Source organism: Panulirus ornatus, chromosome 37 (assembly GCF_036320965.1).
Source record: "Panulirus ornatus isolate Po-2019 chromosome 37, ASM3632096v1, whole genome shotgun sequence".
In the NCBI taxonomy this organism is placed as follows: Eukaryota; Metazoa; Arthropoda; class Malacostraca; order Decapoda; family Palinuridae; genus Panulirus; species Panulirus ornatus.
In genome coordinates this window covers 15,911,583-15,938,540 of record NC_092260.1, presented here as the reverse complement: position 1 = coordinate 15,938,540, position 26,958 = coordinate 15,911,583, and the positions used below count along the sequence as shown (strand labels likewise).

The 26,958-nt window shown below is 40.3% G+C and overlaps 1 protein-coding gene across 1 annotated transcript in view; it reads left to right on the top strand.

The window, feature by feature from the left end:
- Positions 1 to 24,872, top strand: part of Galphao (G protein alpha o subunit) — a 37,738-nt gene extending 12,866 nt beyond the window's left edge. The window contains exons 2-5 of the mRNA XM_071683850.1: positions 9,875 to 10,003; positions 12,103 to 12,232; positions 19,639 to 19,792; positions 21,319 to 24,872. Of these exons, the coding sequence (XP_071539951.1) occupies positions 9,875 to 10,003; positions 12,103 to 12,232; positions 19,639 to 19,792; positions 21,319 to 21,506 (601 nt within the window). The 3' untranslated portion in view covers positions 21,507 to 24,872. The remainder of the gene's footprint in view (positions 1 to 9,874; positions 10,004 to 12,102; positions 12,233 to 19,638; positions 19,793 to 21,318) is intronic.
- The last annotated feature ends 2,086 nt before the right edge of the window (positions 24,873 to 26,958 follow it).

The following is a 26,958-nucleotide window of genomic DNA, read 5'->3' as shown; positions in this document are numbered from 1 at the left end:
TAGCTGGTGGTGGTACTTGTGGTAGTGCCCTTGTTATAGCATAGCTTGTTTGTGGTTGTTTTGCTCTTAAGGTGTTGTGGTTGTAAGTGAATTGGTTGATTTTTTTTTTTCTTTCTTTCTCGCAAGAGCGGCTGATTTATTGAGCGCTCCTACCCATCCAGTGGGCGGTGGCGCGAAAGAGGATACAGAGTTCACAAAAGGCCCTGGGACTGGGGCCTCAGTGATTGAATTGCATTAGAGGTTACAGAGAAAAATGGCTGACCAGGTTTGGACGGCAGTGAAAAAAAGTTATTCCGCACTTTACATGGCAGGTAAAAGTTCACAGCAGTCGAACAACAATGACTGGATCACGTATCAAGATACATAACAAGCGAGGTCGAACATTTGTGATGAGGGAAATGTTCATATACCTATATCCCTTTTTGTTCGGTGAGAATCATCTCTGATGGACAACTCACTGATTTTATACAACAGTCACGTACAGCATGTTGCGGGGTGTGGGAGTAGCGTCCCTGATCGAGTTTAGATTTGGTCTGTTCGTAGTCAGCAACAGGAGGGACAAACTCCTTTGAGTACCATAGCCCAGGCTTGAGTCAGGCGACACCAGCGCCAAAGGTGTCTACTAATCCTGTATAATGGAGCTCCATATATCAATGGTTCTTGTATGATATTATGGTGGTAGATGGATTGATTGATTCGTGTGTTTGTTTAAGCGGTCGTTTGTATGCTAACCTTTCCATCAATGTATAACTTTGTTGTACGGATCTTATGCTAAATGTAGCAGGGTTAAGAAAATGAAGTCCCTCTGGTTCCTGGAAGGTTGGGGGAGGAAGAAAAACTCCGACAGATGTTAACGGACAGGTCGAAAAGTATGAAGAGTGTGTGTACCGTGGCGGGACGCGTCGGAAGGCTGGGAAATGATGTGTCTGGGACCAGCGTGGTCGTAAGCTGCAGCTGTGAGGCGCAGGACATACACATGGGAGACACAGGAGGGAGAGTAATGGGAAGACCAGATACCACAAGAGCTTATGTTGTGTAACGAGATTATCTGCTGGAAGAGAGCAATAGTAGCCTATATTCCAAACTCTGTATGTTGTTAGCTTAAGGATATTGTCAATTAAAGGACATAGTGTGACCAAGAGAGAACATTAGTCATGTATTTATTATTTTTATTATTATTATTATTATTATTATTATTATTATTATTGTTATTATTATTATTATTATTATTATTATTATTATTATTATTGATGGAAAGGATGAGCGTAAAACAATTTCTGATGCCATTACAACTAGCAGATGCTCTGTGGTGAAGGACATTAGCCGCTTCTCTGTAAAGAAACAAAAGAGTTCGAGTGATTGTGTAGCGTATTGTCATTTCTGAACAAATTTATTCAGTCATTATTAATGTTATTAAAGTACTTGTCGAGCCGCCGTGATGTGAGTGTATTGATCTCAGTCTGCGCTGCCACAATATGTGGCAGTTTATACCAGGGTTCTGTAACTGTGTCCACGTATGTATGACTCTATGAAATGTTTGCCTACGTTCGTATTACAACTTCTTAACCTTCAGCTGTAACCTCTGGTCATTGTACCTCTAACGTAGAGAAGTTATTGTAAGTTCTTTTTATAAGTTGAGTGTTTTGAGAACTTCCATCAGATATCGGGAGTGGCTGCATTCAGTAAAGAGAAAGATCTGAAATCTTTGGGCCTTTATCCATGACGTGTATTATCAGGTGTTGGAATTAGCTTTGTTGCTGTTATCTGAATTTGTTTTAGTGGGTTTTTTTTTTTTGTCTTTGATCGTTTTGTGGCGTTGTAAAGTGTTGTGTCTTGATTTTTATACTTTATTATTTCTTACTGTAAAACATATTCTATTTCAGGTCACATCTGATTACCACTCCAAGGTCTTTCCTCTTTTTCGTAAGGTTAGGTTCAGACTTTTACCGCCGAGCCTTTCTCCTGGTCGTGGGCGTAGATTGTTAAAAGAGCGTTATGGAACTCCGCTTGTACCGCTGACCGAGTGGGATCCGTCTGTTTGGTACCACCCACTTCTCGTTTTCTGTCTGTCGGTGGACCACGCCCATACTCTCGATCCTCTCTCTAGTGAGAATTAATTTGACCGAACAGTGCTACATGTGGTATGGTCGCTGAAAATTATTTTGACGTGTGGGGATGGGTTGGAGGGGATGGAAGACTCGTTCGCTTTGAGGTATGTAGGAAAGGAGAGGTGGGAGTGTGGAGGTTGTGGTGGGAGGTTGTGGAGGGGGGTTGAAGGAGACGTGGGTGGAAGGGATTGTGGTGGGAGGGGGCGAGGAGGGAATGAGACGTGGGGATGGAGGTTATGTGTGTGTGGGAGGGGGAGACTTGGGGCCTCGAGGGAGTCGCTCTAGTCCCACCTGACTTTCCTACACGCCCGTCCCTCCCGACCAGAACTTCCCTCCACCCCGCGCCCCCACTTTAACTCTCTCTCTCTCTCTCTCTCTCTCTCTCTCTCTCTCTCTCTATCTATCTATCTATCTATCTATCTCTATCTCTGTCTCTACCTATCTATCTATCTATATCTTTCTGTCTCTCTCTACGACCCGATGTCTACCACCCGCCAGACAACCCAGATAAGCATCATCTTTACAGTACAATGATACTGTCCACGTTGTTAGTAATACTGATAAGATGAATGATGATGATGATGATGATGCCGGTGATTGTGATGATGATGATGATAAAGATAACGGTCTTCCTTCAGTTGCTGGTGATCCTTTGTGTTCCCTCCTTCACCTAGCCCCCTCACTCTTCACTTCACCAGGGGCCTGACCTATCCCGTACCTTCCCCCTACGTAATGCCTTCCCCTTCCCAGTCCTCTCTTCCATTCCTTGGGGGGGGGGGTGTCTTCCCTCCACCTGTTCTCTCTTTCTCACTCCCTGGCTCTCTCGCCGGCTCTCGTCCCGGCTAACTTAAAGGTGTGTTGATGTTGAAGCGTTCATGAGAGATGACTGCTCCTCTCTCTCTCTCTCTCTCTCTCTCTCTCTCTCTCTCTCTCTCTATCATCATCATCATCATCTTAAGATTGAAATAACATGAACTGTGCAATAGTCTAGGAAGAAGAGAATGTTGTGTGATAACATACACGTGACAACAAATCGAAGGCCTGTTAGAAAATATATGAAAATTAGAAGCTTCTCCTACAATTGGGAGAAACAGACTAATTAGATCCTAGAGTGCTCCTGGCAAGATAGAAATAGAAGAGGCACTTGACCAAAGGATATTTGAGACCCCCAGCAGGAGTGGTGGAGAGGCTGTCCTTCAGTGTTCAGCCTAATGAAATGAGAAGTTCAAAAGTTGAAGAGCGAAATGTCTGTGGCAGGACTGGATGTGTGGCTGAGGGAAGTTCCATGCAGGTCAGCCCCAGGTTCGATGGCTGTGGAGAATGTGAGGCCGCTTAAGACTTGAGAGTATTGTGAGTCGAGGCTGATACGCGATGGACGCTAGCCCTAGCCTTATAGCCTTAGCCTTGCTTCACGTAAAATCTCATCGTATTCTCTCTCCTCTCTCTCTCTCTCTCTCTCTCTCTCTCTCTCTCTCTCTCTCTCTCTCTCTCTCTCTCTCTCTCTCTCTCTCTCTCTCTCTCTCTCTCCAGTTGGAAAGCGAGGATAGACGTTCCACTTTAAGAAGGGGAGGAGACTTGTTCCACTGAGGGAGAGGTGTTCCACCTTAAGAGGGGTACGTTTGCTCCACTAGCAGGGCTGAGGAACCTGTGAACTTACTTCAGGAGTGTAGGAAGCTTTGCTCCACTTGTGGAGGGCAGGGAGGGTTGCATCGAGAGGTTGGAGGGAGTTGTATTACATGTGCATACGCACGTACCTCTGAAGTACTGTATACCTTCATAACACACGCACGCACGCGCGCACACACACACACACACACACACACACACACACACACACACACACACACACACACACACACACACACATTAGTTTTATGACACATGGTCTGGACTTGGAAGTGCTTTAGGTACCTAGGGTAGGACGAGGCTGTGGTTGGACCCATGGGGGCTGAAGTGAACCACAGGGTGCCTGAGGGAGCTTCGGTGCGTCAGGGAGCGTGCGTAAGGATAAGTTAGTGTCCGTGAGGGGCGCATATGGCTGTGTTGAGGGTACAGTAATCCCAGCAGTGTTGTATGGATTTGTATCTTGGCCTTAAAGGCGAAAGGCAGAAAGAGGGTGGATGTGTTAGAAACAAGATTGCCTGAGGACGGTACATGGTGTGAGAGGGGTTGATCTTGCAAGGGAAGACACTGAAAGGGAGAACTAAGGTGTTAAGGTTGATTGAGAGACCTGGCCAGGGGGCCGTGCTGAGATGTTTGGAACATATGGAGAGGATGAGTGAAGAAAGGCTGACTCAGTGGATCTCTTGTCACGAATATAAGGAACAAAGGAACAAAGGAGGAGGGAGACTGAAAAGGAGATGGAAGGAAGGAGGCTTATGGATACGCTAGTCTGAACATTCAGGGGAGTGAAAGGTGTACATAGGAATAGAATGAATTGGATCAGTTTTCTATATGGGTAGCCATATGCTTGTTGGAGCAAGACATATAGAGCAGTCAAGGTAATCCATGGAATAGTTAGAGGCTTGAGTAAAAATGACACCTTTTGAGGTCTTTGTAGTTTGTTCCTGCTTTCCCTCATTAGCAGAAGCAGTTTGATATATATATATATATATATATATATATATATATATATATATATATATATATATATATATATATATATATATATATAAACATTGGAGTATCCCGGTAGATTGCCGGCTATATGAGGAAATGCCTGTGGGGGTTGACCCTCCTTAGAAGACCCCCATTGGCCCATGTCTGACCCTGTGCACCATAGTGATATACGAGCCACAGGTGAGGCAGGGAGGCAGCATCCACCAGCATCCGAGTTCTGCAGGTGGCATGTAACACGGACCTGCTGAGACTCTACCCTCATTACCCCACACTCACCCCCTGAGCACGATCGTCAGGTCATTTTGTACAGTGGCCTGGCCTTTGACCTGACCTTTAAGGTGGCAGGTCGGAGTCCACCAGGCCACCATACCCGAGAGTCCGAACCGTCCTGCTCAAGGGTCGTACCGTCATGCTTAAGGTTCATAACGTCGTGCTCAAGGCGTTCCCTTAACTCAGGCTGGGGTAAGTTTGGTCGCGTTATTTTATGAACGTATTTAAAATGGTTTGTTCTTGTGAAAGAACATTTCTCTGTGGCTGGTGCAAGAGGGCCCTACCACAAGGGAACCTGCAGCTGTGGTTACGATCACCGCCACAGGTTTGCTCCGGCCATGACGGGCCTTGTATCAAAGAAAGATCAGCCTGGGAAGCATCCAACTGGATATTTTTTCCCCTTGGGTCTCTGTTGGAGATCAGTAAAGAAAGCGTCTGTCAATACACTTGCCGAAATTTCACCCCGAGGTTGGCTGCTTTTGGCAGCAGCTGTGGCCCAAAATATCCCGGGTCGTATTCCATCAGCGAGAGCCGAGCGTTCCGTATTCCCCTCAGGTCCGGCGACCGCGCTAGTCAGTCAATATTTTTTGTTCGGCTCCTGCCGCTGGCACGTTACATCCTGACCCAGGTCACAGCCCTCTGCCAGCCCTTCCCTGTTGGCCTTTTCCCTGCATCGTCTGACTGGTTTTTCCTGCGTGGCTCGAAGTGATTATTTTGTCTAGTGTCGACTAGGTCCCACTCTTGCTACTTAGCGTAGAATTACGCAAGCTGTCGGTTTCTGTAGAGAATTACGCAAGCTGTTGGTTCTGTATACAATTTAGAATGAATGTCAACACCCCAGGTTATTTTAACATTATCTTCGTAGTGTGCGATTCCTATATGTATACTGCAGGGAGAGTTTTCCACTTGTTTTGCTGTGTCTCTTAACCTTGCATATATGAACCATATCTTTCCTCGTGTGTGTGTATATATACAATCCCCCACTTAAGCCAGGTACCCATTGATCGACCAACCGTGAGGGGAGGATGAACACCTAGGTAGAGTGTGTGGACCGACTGCCGTGCCGAAGATTGTAGCCCATGCTGACTCGATCAGTAACGCTAACGACGACACTACAGAGACCCGTGGGTGTGTGTGTGTGTGTGTGTGTGTGTGTGTGTGACCTCGGTATCAGGGACAGGATGGGCTTCTTTGAAGCGAGAAGTTCTTTGATGAGACTGTGTTGTGTTTCGCCAGCTGGCGATGATCAGCCTCGCCAAAGTGATTTCTTACTCGTAATTTTCAGCTGGCGGAATATGTGTATGTATGTATGTATGTAGAGAGAGAGAGAGAGAGAGAGAGAGAATTATGAGCCATTTTTTTAATCAGTATTTGGTATTTTCTAGATATAGAGGTAATGAGGCTTACGAAGATTGTACCATTACAGCGACCCCCTACCACCACCACCATAAAATGCTGGATTTTCTCCTGGTTGCCACATACCACTGTCTTGTGGGGATTGGGTCGGGTTTGAAGTTTCAGCCCATCTTGAAGGTATCATATTTTTTTTTATATGAAATAGGAAACTTTTTGTAGAAATGATTGATTTATTTTACTATAAACATGATGAAGATCAGGTTTTGCATCAGTAGCCACTGATGAAAAAAAAAATCGTATCCTACTCAATTGTTTTCCCGTTCCCTCTCATTTTAGTTGCCAAAAGCCGCAGACGCTCACGACTTCAGCGTTCATCGTATTATTTTATGCAATTGTCTCAAGTAAAGAGCTTCATTGACTCATGCGGAGGTTGACGTACGCTAAGAACATAAATGGAGTTAAGTTTAGGGCTGGAGTAATCTGTGATGGTGTAGTGCGCGAAGTCAACAGTGAGTAGGTAAGAGCGTGACGGTGTTGGATTGTGTACTGGGTACGTGTGATGCCGCCTCTTAGGGCACGCGACAGTTTTGGTCAAATGTAGTCTAGTCGTTTATACTTTGATATTATAGGTTCTAGTGTTATCATACATTTACTATTATCGTCCTTTCCCATGTGATGTCGTTCTTGCTCCTGTGTTATCAAGTCTTCGTTATCGCATATTCTCCATTTGTCATGGTGCATTTTGTGTTACCGCTCTATACAGTATCATCATAAATTCTTTAGTATCACTCATTCTCCCGTGTTCGTTACACATTCTTGTGTTATGTCATGTTACTCTCGGTACCATTTCCAAATTGGAGATTTGTTTACTGGAACATTTGATTGTGTTTATCTGTTGGTACGAGCGTGCGTCCGTCCCTCACGCCAGCAGTTATCTACATGCTTCTTGCGGAGATACTTTTCTTATGATTCCCCACGCATTGTTGAAGGTGTAAATGACATGGTTGTGTGTACTGGCTCACCTGCCCTCGACTTTCACCCCGTTTCTCCAGGTTCTGCTCCTCACCTTGTTCCCACGTCTCCAGGCTCCCCTGCCCTTCTCCTTGTCCTCCTGTGTCTTGGTCCAACCGCCATCCTTTGCCCATGTGACTCCAACTCCTCCCTCCCCTTCTCCATCCCGTGCCCTCATCCCATCTTCGTGCCGTTGACTTCCCATCTCTCGCAACGAAATTTTCTCTCCTCCCATCTCTTCCTTCCTCGTGTTACTCTGCCTTGTGCCTTCAAGTTCCCTTTACTCTCATACACATGTTGCTGCCATGTTCTGCCAGCATTCTTGGTTAATCCCCTTCCCGACGGCCCTCGTGATGATTGGTCTTCAACCCTCCCCCATTACCATTCCCCCCAGCCTCATCGTGGAGCCGCTGAATGCCTTCCATTCTACCAGAGCCTGATCCTTGTACCCATCCGTCTGTGCCCGTTAACGTCTCGCTTGCCCACCTTGAGCCAGTGATAATGTGAGGACAGTGCGGGTTTACTCTTATTATGGCTTAGTCTGGAGGCCTCCAAGGAGAAGGGGGTGTTCACCTGACCTTTTGGAGGTCCGTCCACCAGTCTGCCCGTAGCTTTTCCTCTCTCATTACACGGTGCTACCTCCTCCCTGTCTTCCCCTTAATCCCTCTGGTAATGCAGCTTCCCCTGGTAGGTGAAGGTCAGCCAGCACAAACCCCGGGCAGCAGGAGGCCCCTACAACAAATCATTGGCCTTAGTTTCCTGATTACCTTGGAATCTGGTCGGTAGACGGCGTGTCTGGCTGACCTTGGCCTGCTGACCTTAACTTGATATAACACAAGGGAGCTGGCCGCGAAGGGTGTCGTCGGCACACTTTGGGTATAGGGAGGAGGAAAGGCCTTTGTTAACCTGCTCCGCAAAAACAGATGGGATTAAAGTATTTTCTCTATCGGGTCGTAGTATAGTGGACCGCGGTCCTTCAGGTCTCCAAGTTGAGGTATAGTGGAACGTGGGTCTCGGGTTTTCAACTTGAGGGACAGTGGACCACGGCCCTTCTGTTCTCCACCTTGAAGGATAATGGACCGTGGTTCTCCAGCTTGAGGGAGAGTTGGACCGTGGGCTTGGGTTTATTTTTAGTAGTGGGGTTGGGAAGGGTTGAGCCTGGCAGCGCTCCTCGAGAAACAGACTGACTCAGCCTGTTACTCAGGAGACACCCAGGGAGCCGTTGGCCTGAACACCTGTGGTTGGTATCGACTAAGGTGGTGCTGTGTGTATAGTGGTGAGCTGTGTTGCGTATTTCTTTTATCGATTGAAGCTCATTGTGCGTTATGTTGACCGAGATGTGAGTGTGTGTGTGTGTGTGTGTGTGTTTAAGGCTCACTCCACATGGTAATATCATCCACGCATGCAACATGTATAATGCATGTGAACGGGCGTAGAGACGGCCCGGTCCTTCTCACCAGCACCCACTCTTGCCTTTCGGAGGTACACCAGACTAGGTAGGTATCGCTCCCGTTGACCAGTTTCCCAGTCGGGGTTACCCGTAACCTAAAGATTTCGCGAGCATCCTTCATGAGTTCCGCGAAGTTCATTAGAAAATAAAAAAAAAAGTTATGGAAGCATGGTAGTTTGTAATTATGAAAAGGAGCTCTTTTTATGTGAGCTTGGCTAATGGTTACCTCAGAATTGCTTAAGAAGCTATAGAATCTTGTCTTGCATCGTGCTTAGTTTGGCTGTTGTCGTAAAGCCTGTGTGGTGTAGCTGATGTTGTCATACAGCCGGTGCAGTGGGGTTGATGTTGCCATGCAGTCATTTTATCGAGCGCCTCCCGCTGCTTTTAAACCCCTACCACACCTTGTGTTTTTCCCGCCTACCACTACCCTCTCTCTCTCTCTCTCTCTCTCTCTCTCTCTCTCTCTCTCTCTCTCTCTCTCTCTCTCTCTCTCTCTCTCTCTCTCCCCGTATCCCAGTTATCTTCACAGTTGATACATTTCTTCCATATGTTGTTTCCTTCTCTCTTCATGTTCTCTCCTATTGTGACTGCACCGTTTTCCCAGCCTTACCCCTCTGTCACGATCATTATGCTCGACTCTCACACTCTACCTACCCATACCTGGTAGTAGAAGAAAGTAGGATACTGTGACAATGTTCAGCAGGTTCCGCCCGGGACATATGTGTCCTAGGCGAGAACCGGCCTCTTCCACCTCAGCGTGAGTCATGTTCAGGTTGTATTGACCGTTGGTCGCCTCCTTCCAACCTGTTGTCGTCGCATTTATTTATTCGTTTATTTCTAGAGCTGTTTTTCATGCCACTTTCGATAACAATTCTAGTTTTTCCACCTGCCACTGAGCACCGATATGAAGATGATCTCTTTCCTTCACACACATGTTCTGCTTGTACCAACTTTATGAATCCACACTTCATGTCTGTACATATACACTCCTTTTCACAAAAAATAGTACACCATTTTGAGATTGTGTGATTTTATTACAATGTTTCTTTTTCCGTTTCAGTTTCCTTGACGACTTGGACCGGTTGGGAGCCAAGGAATACCAGCCGACCGAGCAGGACATCCTCCGAACTCGTGTCAAGACCACCGGCATCGTAGAGGTCCATTTCTCCTTTAAGAATCTCAACTTCAAGTACGTGTTCAGACGACATGTTGATATCCCTCATACTCCGTCAGTGTGCGTTTAAAAAGATGGCAGCGACGAGAGGCATATGAAGGATCGAGGTTTTGAATGAATGAGCCAGTCATTCAGAGATTCGTCCGAGCTATTTTTTTGAGGGCTTGTCGATTTAGAGGTCAACTTAATTTTGGGGTCCCTTTTCTTTCGCCAGCGAGTAAGGGACTGCATGTTTCATGAGCTACTGTTTAGACGTTATCAACTTATTAATGCCAGAGATTACATATTTTTCAGTCAACCAGTAGTAGGGTCAAGGAATATTTAAATAAAAGAAAAAGCTCCCAGGAATGTAAGCTTGTGTCTGCATCTTGTGACAGTCAAACTAGAAAGACTGCCCTTAGAACTTTAGGGGCGGTGGGTCTTTAGTTTGTATGCTAAACTTGACCCGTTTGCCACTCCAGTGTTGGTTCACTTTCCCTGTTCTATATGTATAACTTTGGTTTTTGCTCCCAAGAGCTGGCTGCTTGTGTTCCCCTGCCAGTAGCTAGACCACGTAGTACTCGGCAAGCTACTGCATCACATGATTACTTTGCGGCCGCTGGCAACTCGAGCATAAGCCGTTTTGGTAACAATTTCTTTCCCTACCCCTCGAAGCTTTGGAACTAATAATTACTATGGCATGACATATTTTAAAGACAGGTTTTTCACTTCCTCCTAAGTTGCAAATACTTTTCATTACTTATTAACCTCCATCCAAATCATCTTTTTATTCTCCTTAAAGTTTAATGATACTCTCACCCCAACTCTTATTTGCCCTCTTTTTCAACCCCTGCACCTTCCTCTTGACCTCCTGCAACTTTCTTATACACATTTAATCGTTTGCACTCCTTCCCTGTAAGCATTGCCCAGACACTTCTCTTTTACTATCAGCTTTACTTCATCCATCACTCACTGCTCTTTCTAATCTGGTATGATAGCAATAGGCATTCAGTAAAAACCATACTTTGAATTTTGAAATTTGATCTTTTCCTGGGCTAGGGATGTGCGGTACGATACTCTTTCGTGATACTGCTCAGTAGCAGTGAGCCCCAGCTTCCAGTCAGCTGTGTGATCACAGTTGTACACAACCATATTAAATGAATTTTTGACTTACGATATTTTCAACTTACAATAGGTTTATCGGAACGTAAATAAGTCAGGGGTCATCTGTATATAAGGCATTATTGAGATGGCCTTCATTGAGGGCATTCAGTTGGCCGTGCTGTCTCAACTTAAAAAAATGGTTATACTTACATTACAGGATCTTAGTAACTTGAACTCTTATATTTAGGGACTTCAAGTACCTAGGAACCCCATTTTACAAGGAATATATCTGTGGATTAAGAAACACATTGTCTCATTATGGGCTTTAACCTAGACCGCATAGTGTGAGGACAGTAGCCTTTACCTAATCCTTCTCCAGAAACCTCTTGTTAGAGGAAACAAATAAATGGAGTCTTTGCCATTCGTACACCTTTTTTGCTAGACAGTACCACTGATTCCAGTTTGAGTTTGAACATTGAAAAATCTTTTCTCTCTGAGATGTTGTCCATAGAGCATTTTCCCCTGGGTTTCTTACCCTGCTTTGCCTTCTCTTACCTTTTCTCAAAAACCTTTCTCTGGACCAGCTGGGACTACTTATGGTTTGAATCCTACAAACTGCAAATTTTAGCTAGGAGTGAGTAGGTCTCTGATTGGCTTAACGCAGTTGTGAAATGAGCAAGCTGTTACTGCCATTGTTGGATGGTTAGCAAAGAATGAGTAGAGCCAGAGCATCCTTACCAGAAACACTTGAGGTTTGGAAGGTCCTAACCCTGTTTTTCCGAGAGAACATATAGAATGTCTCATGCTCATGGGATACCACCTCAAGGACAAAAGGTTCTATAGCCTTCAAAACCTACATTCTAAGCTATATGTTACACAGAACAGGTATTGACTTTGTCTATTATGCATTGGATATGACTTTGTCTTTTATGCATTGGATATGAAATAAACTTTGACTTGGAATTAAACTACTTTATGCCAAATTAAAAGTATTTTTGTATAATTTGATTAAATTTGAAAATTGATTTCAGGTTGTTTGATGTGGGTGGGCAAAGGTCAGAACGTAAGAAATGGATACATTGTTTTGAAGATGTAACAGCTATCATCTTCTGTGTGGCCATGTCAGAATATGATCAGGTGCTTCATGAAGATGAAACCACGGTGAGCAATTTCAGAAGTTTGATTAAAAATAGAATCAATAGATGTCCTTTAAAAGCATCAGGACATGTTTGTTTTAGTGTGTTCAGTATTAGTTGATTTGAAGTTATGCAGTTCATCAGTATTTTATCTCTGATATAGATTAGTGATTTCTAATTTTTACATGTAACCACTACAGTACTATTTTATTAGCTTGCTGTGACACTTGAAAATGCTTAAAGGTGATTATTATGGATACCTGCAGTTTTGAAGAATTTGACTTCGGAGTATGGTGCCAATATGTAATTGATGATGTGTGATACTCATAGTACTCATTCTTGTTTTATGCAGTTGGAGTGAGTTGTTTGTTTATGTCATAAATGCCAGAACAGTAGACTCAGTCAGAAATAGTCTGGATGAATTTTTCAGCCAGTAAGTTATTACTAACTAGGTTCAAGTGAAGAATGACCATGTTCTAAGCTAGTGAATTTTGCCTTCAGTTTTCGTGATGACTATGCATCGAGTTGTACAGATAGTGTAAATTGAATTGTTTGCATTACATGTATTGACTGTATTATAGCATAATCTTGCCACGGTCTTTGACTCTTTTTTGTTGAACTATTCGTCTGTTATCATTGACTCTATTTCCTAATACAAGGGGTGAAAGGGGTGGATCAGGTGCATACAGGCTCTCAGTTCACACATGCACGTCCTCAATTCATATCTAGTGTGTTAAAGTATAAATTGAATGTCCATACAAACATAAATTTGTGATTTTTTCACCATATATATCATTTTGAGTTATTATGACCAGAATCTCCATTCATGCCACTGTCATAGACGAAACTGTTTCATTACATATGATAGATGACTCCTCTGGTATTTTTATTCATGATATCTCAAGCCAAAGCAAGTTTCCTTACTTCCATCTGTGTCTTTCACATCTTACATTTTTTCTTTTGTCTTATACTCTGCTGTTATGCACCTTGTTGACACGCCTATCTCTTCTGTACTTGTCATCATAGAAGACTTCCATCTGTATGCATTTAACATTATTCATTCTCTCTATATATCTCCAAATCATTCTTCACCTATCTATCCTGCTATACTGGAGTCATTAAGTTATCTATCTCCAGTGCTTTTATTACTTTTTTCTATACTGACACTCAGATTTTGATGTCACATCTGCACATATTCTTTCTGGTAACCATGTCCAAAAATCATAGTTGGGAAACACAGGGATTAAGTAACTTATGTGTGAAGAAGGAAAAGAAGAAAGAATTTATGTAGTTATTATTTGTGAGTGGTGGGATGAAGAAGTAAGAGTATTAGTGAAAGAGAAGAGAGAGGCATTTGGACGATTTTTGCAGGGAAAAAATGCAATTGAGTGGGAGAAGTATAAAAGAAAGAGACAGGAGGTCAAGAGAAAGGTGCAAGAGGTGAAAAAAAGGGCAAATGAGAGTTGGGGTGAGAGACTATCAGTAAATTTTAGGGAGAATAAAAAGATGTTCTGGAAGGAGGTGAATAGGCTGCGTAAGACAAGGGAGCAAATGGGAACTTCAGTGAAGGGCGTAAATGGGGAGGTGATAACAAGTAGCGGTGATGTGAGAAGGAGATGGAATGAGTATTTTGAAGGTTTGTTGAATGTGTCTGATGACAGAGTGGCAGATATAGGGTGTTTTGGTCGAGGTGGTGTGCAAAGTGAGAGGGTTAGGGAAAATGATTTGATAAACAGAGAAGAGGTAGTAAAAGCTTTGCGGAAGATGAAAGCCGGCAAGGCAGCAGGTTTGGATGGTATTGCAGTGGAATTTATTAAGAAAGGGGGTGACTGTATTGTTGACTGGTTGGTAAGGTTATTTAATGTATGTATGACTCATGGTGAGGTGCCTGAGGATTGGCGGAATGCGTGCATAGTGCCATTGTACAAAGGCAAAGGGGATAAGAGTGAGTGCTCAAATTACAGAGGTATAAGTTTGTTGAGTATTCCTGGTAAATTATATGGGAGGGTATTGATTGAGAGGGTGAAGGCATGTACAGAGCATCAGATTGGGGAAGAGCAGTGCGGTTTCAGAAGTGGTAGAGGATGTGTGGATCAGGTGTTTGCTTTGAAGAATGTATGTGAGAAATACTTAGAAAAGCAAATGGATTTGTATGTAGCATTTATGGATCTGGAGAAGGCATATGATAGAGTTGATAGAGATGCTCTGTGGAAGGTATTAAGAATATATGGTGTGGGAGGCAAGTTGTTAGAAGCAGTGAAAAGTTTTTATCGAGGATGTAAGGCATGTGTACGTGTAGGAAGAGAGGAAAGTGATTGGTTCTCAGTGAATGTAGGTTTGCGGCAGGGGTGTGTGATGTCTCCATGGTTGTTTAATTTGTTTATGGATGGGGTTGTAAAGGAGGTAAATGCAAGAGTCCTGGAAAGAGGGGCAAGTATGAAGTCTGTTGGGGATGAGAGAGCTTGGGAAGTGAGTCAATTGTTGTTCGCTGATGATACAGCGCTGGTGGCTGATTCATGTGAGAAACTGCAGAAGCTGGTGACTGAGTTTGGTAAAGTGTGTGGAAGAAGAAAGTTGAGAGTAAATGTGAATAAGAGCAAGGTTATTAGGTACAGTAGGGGTGAGGGTCAAGTCAATTGGGAGGTGAGTTTGAATGGAGAAAAACTGGAGGAAGTGAAGTGTTTTAGATATCTGGGAGTGGATCTGTCAGCGGATGGAACCATGGAAGCGGAAGTGGATCATAGGGTGGGGGAGGGGGCGAAAATTTTGGGAGCCTTGAAAAATGTGTGGAAGTCGAGAACATTATCTCGGAAAGCAAAAATGGGTATGTTTGAGGGAATAGTGGTTCCAACAATGCTGTATGGTTGCGAGGCGTGGGCTATGGATAGAGATGTGCGCAGGAGGATGGATGTGCTGGAAATGAGATGTTTGAGGACAATGTGTGGTGTGAGGTGGTTTGATCGAGTAAGTAACGTAAGGGTAAGAGAGATGTGTGGAAATAAAAAGAGCGTGGTCGAGAGAGCAGAAGAGGGTGTTTTGAAATGGTTTGGGCACATGGAGAGAATGAGTGAGGAGAGATTGACCAAGAGGATATATGTGTCGGAGGTGGAGGGAACGAGGAGAAGAGGGAGACCAAATTGGAGGTGGAAAGATGGAGTGAAAAAGATTTTGTGTGATCGGGGCCTGAACATGCAGGAGGGTGAAAGGAGGGCAAGAAATAGAGTGAATTGGAGTCATGTGGTATACAGGGGTTGACGTGCTGTCAGTGGATTGAAGCAAGGCATGTGAAGCGTCTGGGGTAAACCATGGAAAGCTGTGTAGGTATGTATATTTGCGTGTCTGGACGTGTGTATGTACATGTGTATGGGGGGGGGGGGCCATTTCTTTCGTCTGTTTCCTTGCGCTACCTCGCAAACGCGGGAGACAGCGACAAAGTATAAAAAAAAAAAAAAAAAAAAAAAAAAAAAAAAAAAATTATTTGTTAATGGTAATGGTAAAATTAAAGACAGTAGGACCATACCACAGGCAATAAGAAAGTAGAATTTCAAGACAGTTATCATAGCACATGCACGTAAAGAAGAAATGAGGTAATGTGAAATACTCTAAGGCATTATTATCAAAAGGCAAGGCTGATGTAGATGCTATTAGTGAAAGAATTGTAAGAAGGAAAGTGCAAGATATGAGAGTAATACAAAGTGGAGATCTGAATAACATGTAACCATTACCGTAGGGGAAAGTGCAAATTTGATAATATATGCAAAAACACATACCCAAATAGATGCAAAAACACACTCCCAAAACTATGTAAAAGAAATTACTACTATGAAAGCTGTAGTTTAAAAGGCTGTGTGAAAAAATTATGTATTCATGCATCCATAATATGCAGGCATTTAGAAAAATTTAAAGATTGAATGAGGTAGCATTTTTTTTTATATCTATTGAGGATAACAGAACTAGGCATGAACTATACACATGAGGTTATAGTCAGAGAATAATAGTAATGAATGAGAGTTGACAAAGGCAAACATTTGAGGTAGATGCAGAGAAAGTTACAGAGGGAAGAGGATGAGAACAGAGGGAAAGGTAACATGAGAGATGATTGGAGGATCAACAGAAAATCCATGAAAAACATGAAGAACAGTAATAATGACACAAGTACAAACCACTTGACAGTCAAGTAGCTAAAAGAATTAGGAAGAAAGTTTCTAAGCCAGTAATTTTGAAGCTCCCTTATAAACAGTGACAAGGATAAACAAACAAGTACTTAGAAGATGTGTGGTTCAGTAAGTAATAATCTGTAGAAAATATGTAGCATGAATAGGCAAAACTTAATAGGCAAAGCTTGATAACTGACAATTCCAGTATTAAAATCATTTTTCTCATTAATCGTATGAAACATAGATGAATGAAAAAATAAAGAATAAAGCAGATTTAGAAAGTTATTAGAGATGATAGAGTAAGCAAGATGAAAAAGCAGTATATGTAAGCAACAAGTCCTGTGTTATCCAGGTAATGAAAGTTAACCCACAAGAAATGTGAGTCATTAACAGTAAGCTTACTAGCCATAAAAACACTCAATATAGTGAACTACAGACTACACCAGTTGAAGAGTTCCACAAGACACTAATGGAAATTGAGGAATCGACAAACCAAAAACAACATTGGTTGGATTATTTTGATTTTTTTTTCTGAGGAAAATGGTGGATTAGAATATGGATGTAAGGGTAATTATGATTTCAAATAAACGTACAGTTCCTCTGCAAATGAAAGAGAACAATTAGATAAACTAAGAAGTTTGTGTGAGGCTTCCAGTTTAATATAAATTGCTGGTATGAACAAACTAACAAGAAGTGACAACATGATTAGAATTTACTAATGAAATATAGATCCAATTACAGACATCAAAGTCACTAAAATGAGTACGTCTGATCATAACTTGATTGAAGTGTGTACTAAATATGTTTTGAAATGGATACAGACAGACAGAATGAAGTGAAGGAAAACATATAGATCATATTGAACTTAAACTTTTTTCTGGCAAAATAAAGTAGAAGAAAATTAATGATTTGATAGTTAACACAGAACGGATGGAGATTCTGATTAGCAATATTGCAAAAAGAAGCATGTTAGTTTTCTACCAGTACATCAATAAAGGTCAGAATTTTACATGACTTGAATTAGTTTGGTGCATTTGCATGCATTCTCTCTCTATTTCCTGGGGAAAAATCTTTGGATTTCACAAATTTTTGCCATAACAGTTAGGTCCCAGTATAAGGTAGTTCAAAACCACCTAGAGGACCTTTTGGGAAAGTACAGTTGAGTAGCTCCCATCTCTTAGGTCATGTAATTCAGGTTTTCAGAAGGAACAAAAGCTCTTGCACATCAGTATGAATGAGGTGTGGGTTCCTTTATTCTACATCTGGAATGTCCAAATGCTGGGATAAGAGATTTTGATTCTCTTAGACAGTTCTGGCAGTCTAGTGTCTAATGATCAAGACTTCTGCAGATCCCCTTCTTTCTTCGAGAAAAAAATCCTTGACAGTGTTAAAAAGAATGTTTTTCAAGGTATCCTTTGTTCAAGGAGTTTGTATTTCTTGGGCAGATGCCTTATCTTGATGAGGCATCTGCCCAATTAACACAATATGTATGCAGAGAGATGTATTCAACTGGATCTTTTTGGAAGGGTTGGGGCACTTCTTAGATCCCTCTGATACAAAGGTAAATGCCATGTTGCTAACGTATGTCTCTCCAGTGTTTCACAAAGGGCAATAAGCATCTGACTCTCTGATTATGGACAGAAATTAGCAACTCCAAATCCATTTGTTCCCCTAGTAAATCTTTTGGGAATAACTCCTTTGTATGGAGTTTGGTGATTGCTGTAGCCCAAAAGTGGAAGAGTTAGCCTTGGTGCAAGAAACTTTTTCAGTTTTCCAGTTGTCTTAAGCTGATACCTAAGTTTTCTAGGACACTAATCTTAGATCCAGAAGCCTAATATGGAAGCTATAGATTATGGAATTTACTGATAGATTTTCTCATACTGTTTTAGAGTTTGAGATTTGGAGTGTTAAATGGATGATCACAATTTTCTTTTCACATTATGTAATCAGTCAGTCTGGAACCTTTACACTTTTTTTATTCTTATCCTTCTGAGGTTTAAGAAGCTCTTTGTTTAGATTTCTTTTAGTCTGTTTCTTAGTATAAACAAAGCAAGAGATACTTCAAGAGTACCCAACAGAGACCACTTGTGTTGGGTTTTGATATTAACATCTCTTGACTTAAGAATCTTCGGTCTGTTTCTTAAGGAGTCTAGTTACATCCTTGCTGCAATCAAAGTGGGAATTTTCAAAATTCCTAGTCTTATTAGAATCAGAGATTTTTTTCCCAATCTCGCATACTTTCTCCTTGGGTTTTGGTGCTGGGAAAAGAGTTAGAGGTATATGCAATGTCTAGTCAGCAAGTCACTGTTTTATAATGATGTGTTCTAGGGTTGAGATAAATCCAAAACCTTTGTTTCTTATTAGACGAAAGATAGATAACATTAAAGGGAGTAGATTTAATAGATACACCTATTTTGATTTTTTGTTGGAAGACAACAACTGAAGAACTTCTTACCTCGTGCCCTCTTAAATCTTTGAAAGAACTGATATAGTTTATCAGACATTGTTAAGCAGAACATCTTCCTTGACAGAGAGTTGTTTTGTTGACTTAGTCTGACTTGCAGTCAGAGCCCATAATGTTGTGAAGATAACCTCCACTTTCGATCTTTTTGAGGAGCATTATCTTTGGGGAGACATTGAGGATTGACTTGACATGACCTTGGGGTTGCCACTGGTAGGGCAGACTGGCCTAAAAGTACTATTTTCCTCATACTTTAATCTCCTTTTAAGTTATTTCTTCGGCTCTTTAACCTAAGTAGTAGGAATTATAGGTAGGTACTCCATATTGTATGCTCTCAAGGTTCACTGGAGAAACTGAACAAGAAATTTAAGTTTTGAATTATGAAAACTTTCCAGAGCGATGTCTTGCAAGTAGTTTTCTTGATTTATTTGTTTCTTTTCATCTCTTTCAAGAACCTGTCTTGTAATCACCAGTGACCACCATTGGGTTGATGTTCATGTTCTGAGAATTTTTAGGCAGGTTGGTACCAATAGCCAGGAGCTACAGCACTATTTCTCAGTTGAATTTGCCTTTTTGTTGATGAGCAGACTCGGGCCAAGCCATAGGCCATTGTTGTTGAATAGTGGTTGGCAAGGGTTGAGAGACAATTACCTCACCTAAAGGCAGGGAGACACAAGGCTGCTTACTCCAGATGATTCTAGAAATTTTGTAAAGCGTCATGGGACATTGTCCTGGAGAGAGAGTTTTTCTTACTAAAGACCTTGAATATTTGCAATTATTTATAACCTATCTATGTACTTTTACTATTTTCAGAATCGCATGCAAGAGTCACTAAAGTTATTTGACTCCATCTGCAACAATAAATGGTTCACCGACACTTCTATTATTCTGTTCCTTAATAAGAAGGATTTGTTTGAGGAGAAGATCAAGAAAAGTCCACTCACCATATGTTTTCCAGAGTATTCAGGTAATGCATCGTATTTTTCATAAGATGTATTTTGCATTGTCAAACATTCAGTCTTCTAATACATGTCATAAATAATACTTCTCATTTGTCCTTCACTTATTCTGTTTTTGTGATCATGTTTCTTTTATTTATGAATATTTTCTTTGTTTGCACTGGCTATTTCCTCAAATCTTTTAATTCCTGTGTTATTTCCTTCCTGTAAATTTTTTCTGGTCAAATGCTACTGTCTTGGAAAAGTTACTCATTGAAGCCATCCCTTAACCTTCAAGGGACTATCTCCTTTACTGAAGAAATTAAGGAAAAATCAGAATGATAATTTTCCCTTCCAGAAAATGTGTATGTTATCCATAGGTAAAAAAAAAAAAAAAAGCTCCAAAAAGAGGTATACTTTATTCTCTATTCGTGTGGTAGGGGTTTGAATGGATTGTGTTTAGGGGAGTGGGCAGCCAGTGTATGATACAGTAATTGTTTTTTGCAAGCATGATTTCACATAAATGTATACCATCGATAAAGAAACCACCTCGAACAAGACCATTCATCAACAGAAATTAGACAACTAATCCAAACTCTAATTAAGACTATCACTAACCTAATCACTAGTTACTGAAATACAAACTGAATGCTGATACACCTTCCTCAACACAGCGAACAAGACCCATACCATCCAACTCTGTCACAAGTTAAAGATGATCCAGATTTACCACACCAATCCAGCCTCCTACTCATTAAAAATGCCTGACCCATTCTAGTGAAATCCCTCCTCTCTAGGATGATTCCCTTAACATCTTTTACAAACAATTTATCCATCATTAATCTTCTCAGAAGCATATATAACAAAGTTGTAAACTGTGCAAAATAGTGCACTCATAATTACAAGCTCCCTAGCAACCACAAACAGTCATCACCATGCAATGAAACAGATCCCACTGAAACCACATCCAGGCCCCACACATTTCCAAGGTTTACCCCAGACATTTCACATGCTCTGGTTCAATCCATTGACAGCATGTCAACCCTGGTATACTATATCATTCTAATACACTCTATTCCTTGCACACCTCCACCCTCTTGCATGTTCAGGCCCTGAAAGATTGATAGATATCTATATACTCACAGCAAATAAAGTATGTTTCTCTATGGGTCTGAGGAATTTTGTAGTGTTCTGTATGACTCATGTTATCTTGTTAAGCAAGAATTTGAGACAAATTTTCAAATGATTACAGCAGCCCCACTTTATAATTAACTTCATCGAAGAATGAAATCAATTTGTTTAGGGAAATGTTAGAAGACATCATTAGCGGCTGGTATGTTACAATATCATGAATGCAGAACTACCAATTTGAGGCCAGAGCAATGGGCATTTCACAAAATTCATTCTCCATGGTGTCATACTGTTTCACACAAAAAGTGGTATGATACTTTTTTACTTTGTGTATGTATGTATATATTATGTAACACACACAAGTTAAAATGTACCTAGAATAGAATCACTGTAGCCAGAAATGCTTATTGTTATCTCATTTCAGGAGCACAAGAATATGGGGAAGCAGCTGCTTATATCCAAGCCCAGTTTGAAGCTAAGAATAAATCAACTTCCAAAGAGATATATTGCCACATGACTTGCGCTACTGACACTAACAACATTCAGTTTGTATTTGATGCTGTTACGGATGTGATTATAGCAAACAACCTTCGTGGGTGTGGCCTCTATTAAGCTGTGCCTCTCCACCTAGATGTGTTCAATGTAGGGAAATTTTGGTACAGTCGTGGTCTAGCCCCCAGCTCCAGGAAATGTTCTTGCCTTGCTTAGCAAGGCATTTACCAGGAGAACTTGCTAGTTGTACCGTACCCACCGACCTCCTCTGTCCCTCATACTGGGTTGTTGGCAGAGTTGGAGATCAACCTGACAAGTCAGGCTTGTTAATGGTGTGGTTTTAAGTCATAAAAAAAATCAGTGATGCTATTCAAAGTGATTTAAAGATACAGTATTTGAAAATAATGCAGGATGAGATTGTTATGGGTTTTATGACCAGTTACTGCAAAATTGTGAAAACAACAAAACTGTCAGTGGTACGTGAAAATTATAGGAATCCTCTCCTTTCTTGTATATTTCCAACCATATAATTTTTATTGCCAAATGAAGCCTTACACTTCAAGCTGTTTGCTATGAAGTGGTTGACTGAAATGTAAAATTAATTGTATAATCACAAAATACACAGGCACAAGTAAGCAAAGTAGCATAATTAATGTAGATCTTAATTTTGTCTATACATTGTGGCTGACCAAAGCATCATGTTTTAAATCTGTTGTCTCATTTTTCATTAATAACCTGATAGCCTGACATCAGCAGAATTCACATGGTATTTACTGAGCACAGGGTTTGTTGAAGATAGCCCTTTGGGTCTTAGTAAGGCCAGTTCTAACCTAACATTGTTTTGAATAGAAGTATGGTCATAAGACTGATATTGGTGGCTCAGAGCAGTGAGTGTCATTCTTTCTAGTCATGTCTGTATTCTTAGTCATTTGTCACAAAAGTCAGTGAATGTAACACAACAGGAGTTGGCACATTGAAATGCCATTATACTATATTTAGACTATTACTTGAGGATATTAAATTGGTCCCTCTAATGCACTTGCTCCATGATTGATGTAATCAGTTTCAGGTGACATGAAGGTCTAAAGCTTTAATAGCTAGTTAAGAAGTGGGCCTATTGCATTTGAAAATTTTGTGGGAATAGAACCTTTGAAGAAATCTACATTAGCTACAAAGAACTTATCAGAGGAGTAAAACAAATTTCTGCAAGTAAAAATGTGGTGTTATTAACAATGCCCACCATATGCCCAAGTTATGGTATCATTTTTTTTCTTTATGATACTTTGATGATTAAAGAAAAAGACTCCAAGAAATTCCTAATTATCTATCATTGATGGTATGTACAGAATTGTAGTAATTGTGTTTGTTTGTGTTATGACTAAGAAATATACTTTTAGCATTCATGAGCCAAGCTGAGATGTTCACATCAGCTTCATAGCACATATGAGTGTGATTAATTCACATGTGAAACCTATCCTATACATGAGAATTTGTATGAAAAGTTCTTAATCTATTAGAGTCGATCTGTTATAGCCAACTATTTGGTTTGGCTTGGTCAACATGTCTAGTTATATTCATTCTCAAGTGACATTAGAAGTTCAGGAAAACTGAAAAGAAATGGGGATTGCAGTTCTTCAGTAGGGTCATTGCACCCCTGTTGGTGCAAGATGTGTTATCATCTTCACATTTGTACATTAACATTAATGAATACTTTTTAAGGAGAGATTACCTAATGAACATTCAGTGGTCTCTTAATGATGGATTCAGTCAATTAAGGTGAAAGATGAAAAGAAAACATCAGTGAGCCTTTAGCATGGCCTATGCTTGTATGCATTCCTCAGACTGTTTATCTCCTGTGCTGTGAAAACGTCATCATCCCCCATATTAAGACATATTTGAGAAATATATCTTTCCTTCTTTGAAAAATTTCCTTGTATAAATGAGAAGAAATAAATCTTGCAAAACTATTTGGAATTGGGACCACTGTTCTGCATATTTAAGTACTTAGAAGGACTCCCAACTTCTAAGACATAATTTTATTGGTTAACTAGAGAGTTATGCTTGCCTAGTGATGAAGTAGGAGGTAGATATAATTGGATATTTTCAGGAGACATCACCACAGATACATTACAACCCTCATAAGCCTCATCAGAGAAAGTGAAGTATAGTTCTGTGAAAGTAATTTGTCCTTGTCTTGTGAAAAGGAAAACAAGTTTTAATAGAACTATACTAAGCTCTGGTAGTCAGCCAAGCCTTAGAAAGCTAAAACCCACCAAGACACTTCAAGATCTGGATGTGATGTCCTAAGAGGATTGGTAGGAGACAGCTAACCAAGGCTAACCTTCCTGGTGGTGTTGTAGAAGAGGTTAATTACTTGCGTGCTGAGCTTGCCCCACTGCCAAAAAAAAAAAGTTTCAGCCGCACCAGGGGGCTTTGCCTTATGGTTTGTTGTAACTCAATTATTAGTTTTGGTAAATTGGTTGTCACAGCATTAATGCATGTTAATTTACATTCAAAACTACTTTTATTGAATATTCACATTTTTTCTTCATGTATCCATTTTTTGGAGTTTCCTAACTTCTTTTGTAAATTAGAGTAATAGATTTTGTTGTGCATAAAGTCATTACTGTTGGTTTGTATTATTTTCTTGCAGGATAAGTTAGCCTCAAATCCATGTAATGCCATTTGCTATTTTGAGCCATAGATATTGTTAATAATTTATGAAAAAAATAAGATATATATTGAAACTGTTCAAGGCTCTTTTTGGCAAATGCATTACTTTTCCCCTAATCACCTGATAACAATCAGTCTGATAATAAAGATAATGTTCGTTGTTGTGAAAGTCCTTCAATTTTATGGTAACTTATTGATAGACTTGATAACTTCCCCATGAGTAAAGTATTTATAAAATTATTGATATAAAAAAATGTATGTGTGGTGTTAGGCTTGTTCATGGGAGTGGAGAAAGTTACCAACTCTTGTCACTCTCTTAATTATTAAGTCAGGTATATCCCTCTTTTATCTTTGTTCTTACTGTTTAAGATTGTGGTACCAGTATTTGATAGAAATATATTATGCACAAAGAGACAAAGATTGAAAAATCCCTCATGAACTAAAGATTGTAATGCAGAGAAGGTTCCGAAGATGTCTAGAGTAGAGTGCATATCCATGTGTAATATTGTCTGATTATTATTGATATTGTAATGTATATGGTATTAAAAGACCCATCCTCTCATGTATGGTATAAGATTGACTGCTCACTTTTGTACAGTGTATTTGCTTCTCTAGTTAGTAATTTAATATTAATTATATTAATGATATATTTACATTTTAAGAAGAGGAGTAAATATCCATAACTGTCTCCTCCAGAAGTGTCTGTTGGCGAGTAATTGTCGATCTGTCGCTATCCCGGGGCAAGTGCCACGCAGGGAGAAGTATTTTTATTTATGACTGAACATTGCTGAATAAATGTACATTTTATTTGGATGTATAGCATTTTATTGTCTCCTCTACACCAAAGAACTCCAGGGATAGGTGAATTATGAAATTTTTACCAAAATTTATGTTAAAGTTAATTTATTCTACGGTGAGTTTTGTCATGTTAGTATATGGGAGTCAAAGGTTTACTTGATAATTTTATAAATGTATAAAGTGCTGACAATTATAAGGAAAAATGAAACATGATAAGTCCTGAGCACACTTTTGTGTTTTACATCTTAAACAAAAGTGCACTTGGGACATCATATTTCATTCTTTTGCATGTTTATCAGTAAATGATTAGATCACATGCATCATTGTGACTTTATTGCAGTATATTTATATATTTTATCTATGTATTAATTGATGCTGAGGTACAGCACTCTCACTGTAAGAAATGGATTCTTTGTTTTAAGGGTTTGATGGCTGTCATCTGCTCATCCATGTTAGAGTATGACCAAATTCATATTGTGAATGAAGCCACTGTGAGTTCAGTGTTATTTTGCAGTTGCCACTGTGCCTTCTTACGGGACTCCAACATGGTGACTTTAATTGGTTAGTTGAAACAAAAAAAAAAAGCAAAAAACAGGAAGATGAACTTTAACATCTAAATTTTAAACTGCCATTACAACAGTATGTCAGTATGCATACCATGCATATCAACGTTAAGTCCAGGCTTGTCACCTTTGATATGTTTAATTTCTGTTTAGCATTCCTGGCTCGACATGAGGGCTAAGATGCAAAAGAGTTTTGGGAGTTCTTTGGCACAGTTTTGGAGATCTTACGCATATTGTCTTGTATCTGTTAACTTTTAGGGTGCATTATTTAAACAGGGTGTACATTTAATGAACATCTTTATCTCAAAAATATGAATCTTAGTACAAGAACCTTGAATGATTTTAATCATGATATCTTTTAATGCAGGATTTAGTTGGTTCAGCTCTCTGAGGAAAATATGAGATACTCAGTCTTGCAGTCTAAATCTTAAATCTTTGAAAGTGCAGTGTGCTATCAGGATGATTTATCTGTGACCTAGATCCATCAGGTAATTATTGTTTGTGCAGCTGTGTTTTGAGGGGGCTACTAGTGCTATAGGCTTTTAGGATGTTTTGCAGTCTTGCTTTCTACTCGTGGTGAAGTTTCTAGGTAGCTCCTTTCATCCCCTTCTACTTATTATTCTTTTTTCATTTTATTTTATTGCTAGATACAGTAGTCTAACCCTCTTGTAATCTTAACTTAGGAATTAGATAGTAGTGGCAGTCATTCACATAGTAAGACTTGAAATTTTACACAAATGGTTTGGAGTGGAAAGGTTCATAGATACACTAGTGTTTGTAGCAGCATAATGATCTAAGCAGCAGGTGGACCTCAGATCTAGTATGAGCTTTTTTAGCAAGAAATGGGTCATACAGAGTTTGCCCATAGAGTGTTCCCATGTGCTTGGATAATATATGTAAGTAATTCTCATATATTTGAATACTCCATCTTAAATATTTTTTAAAGAATAATGATTTCCATCAGTTAAGATATTTTTTTATATGAATGAATCATTAAATGATACATTACAAAAGTGGGCATACAAGAAATGTAAACTATGGAGCATAGGATATAACACCTATCTGGTATGCAGTTTATTTTCTCTCTCCATGGTACACCCTGCCACAGGAGTTCTCTACAACGTGCTTTGTATATTTATGTCAATTGATTTGGTAACAGTGTATGGAGGGAGGAGTAAGGGTATGTGGAACACAGTAAAGTGACATGACCAGTTAAATAGACAGCCACTAATAGAACAGTCAAATTGTTCTTGCAGATAAGTCTGTTTGTTTTGTATAACTGATAATGATTAGGCATTTAAAAACTCCCATGAATGTTTATGAATGTTATGTTTCCTGGTGTTGCTAAGAAGTGCTGTTTTCATACTGCATCTGTCAATCATCACGTAATAATTATGTTAGAGGACACTTTATCAGCAAGTGTCTGCTGTGAAAGTCCATGTAGGACTCTGTATACCATGTAGTTACGTATAAACAAAGCAACTGTGTCAAACAGGATCATGCAACATGAATGGGCAAATAGACTTGTCTTGTGACCT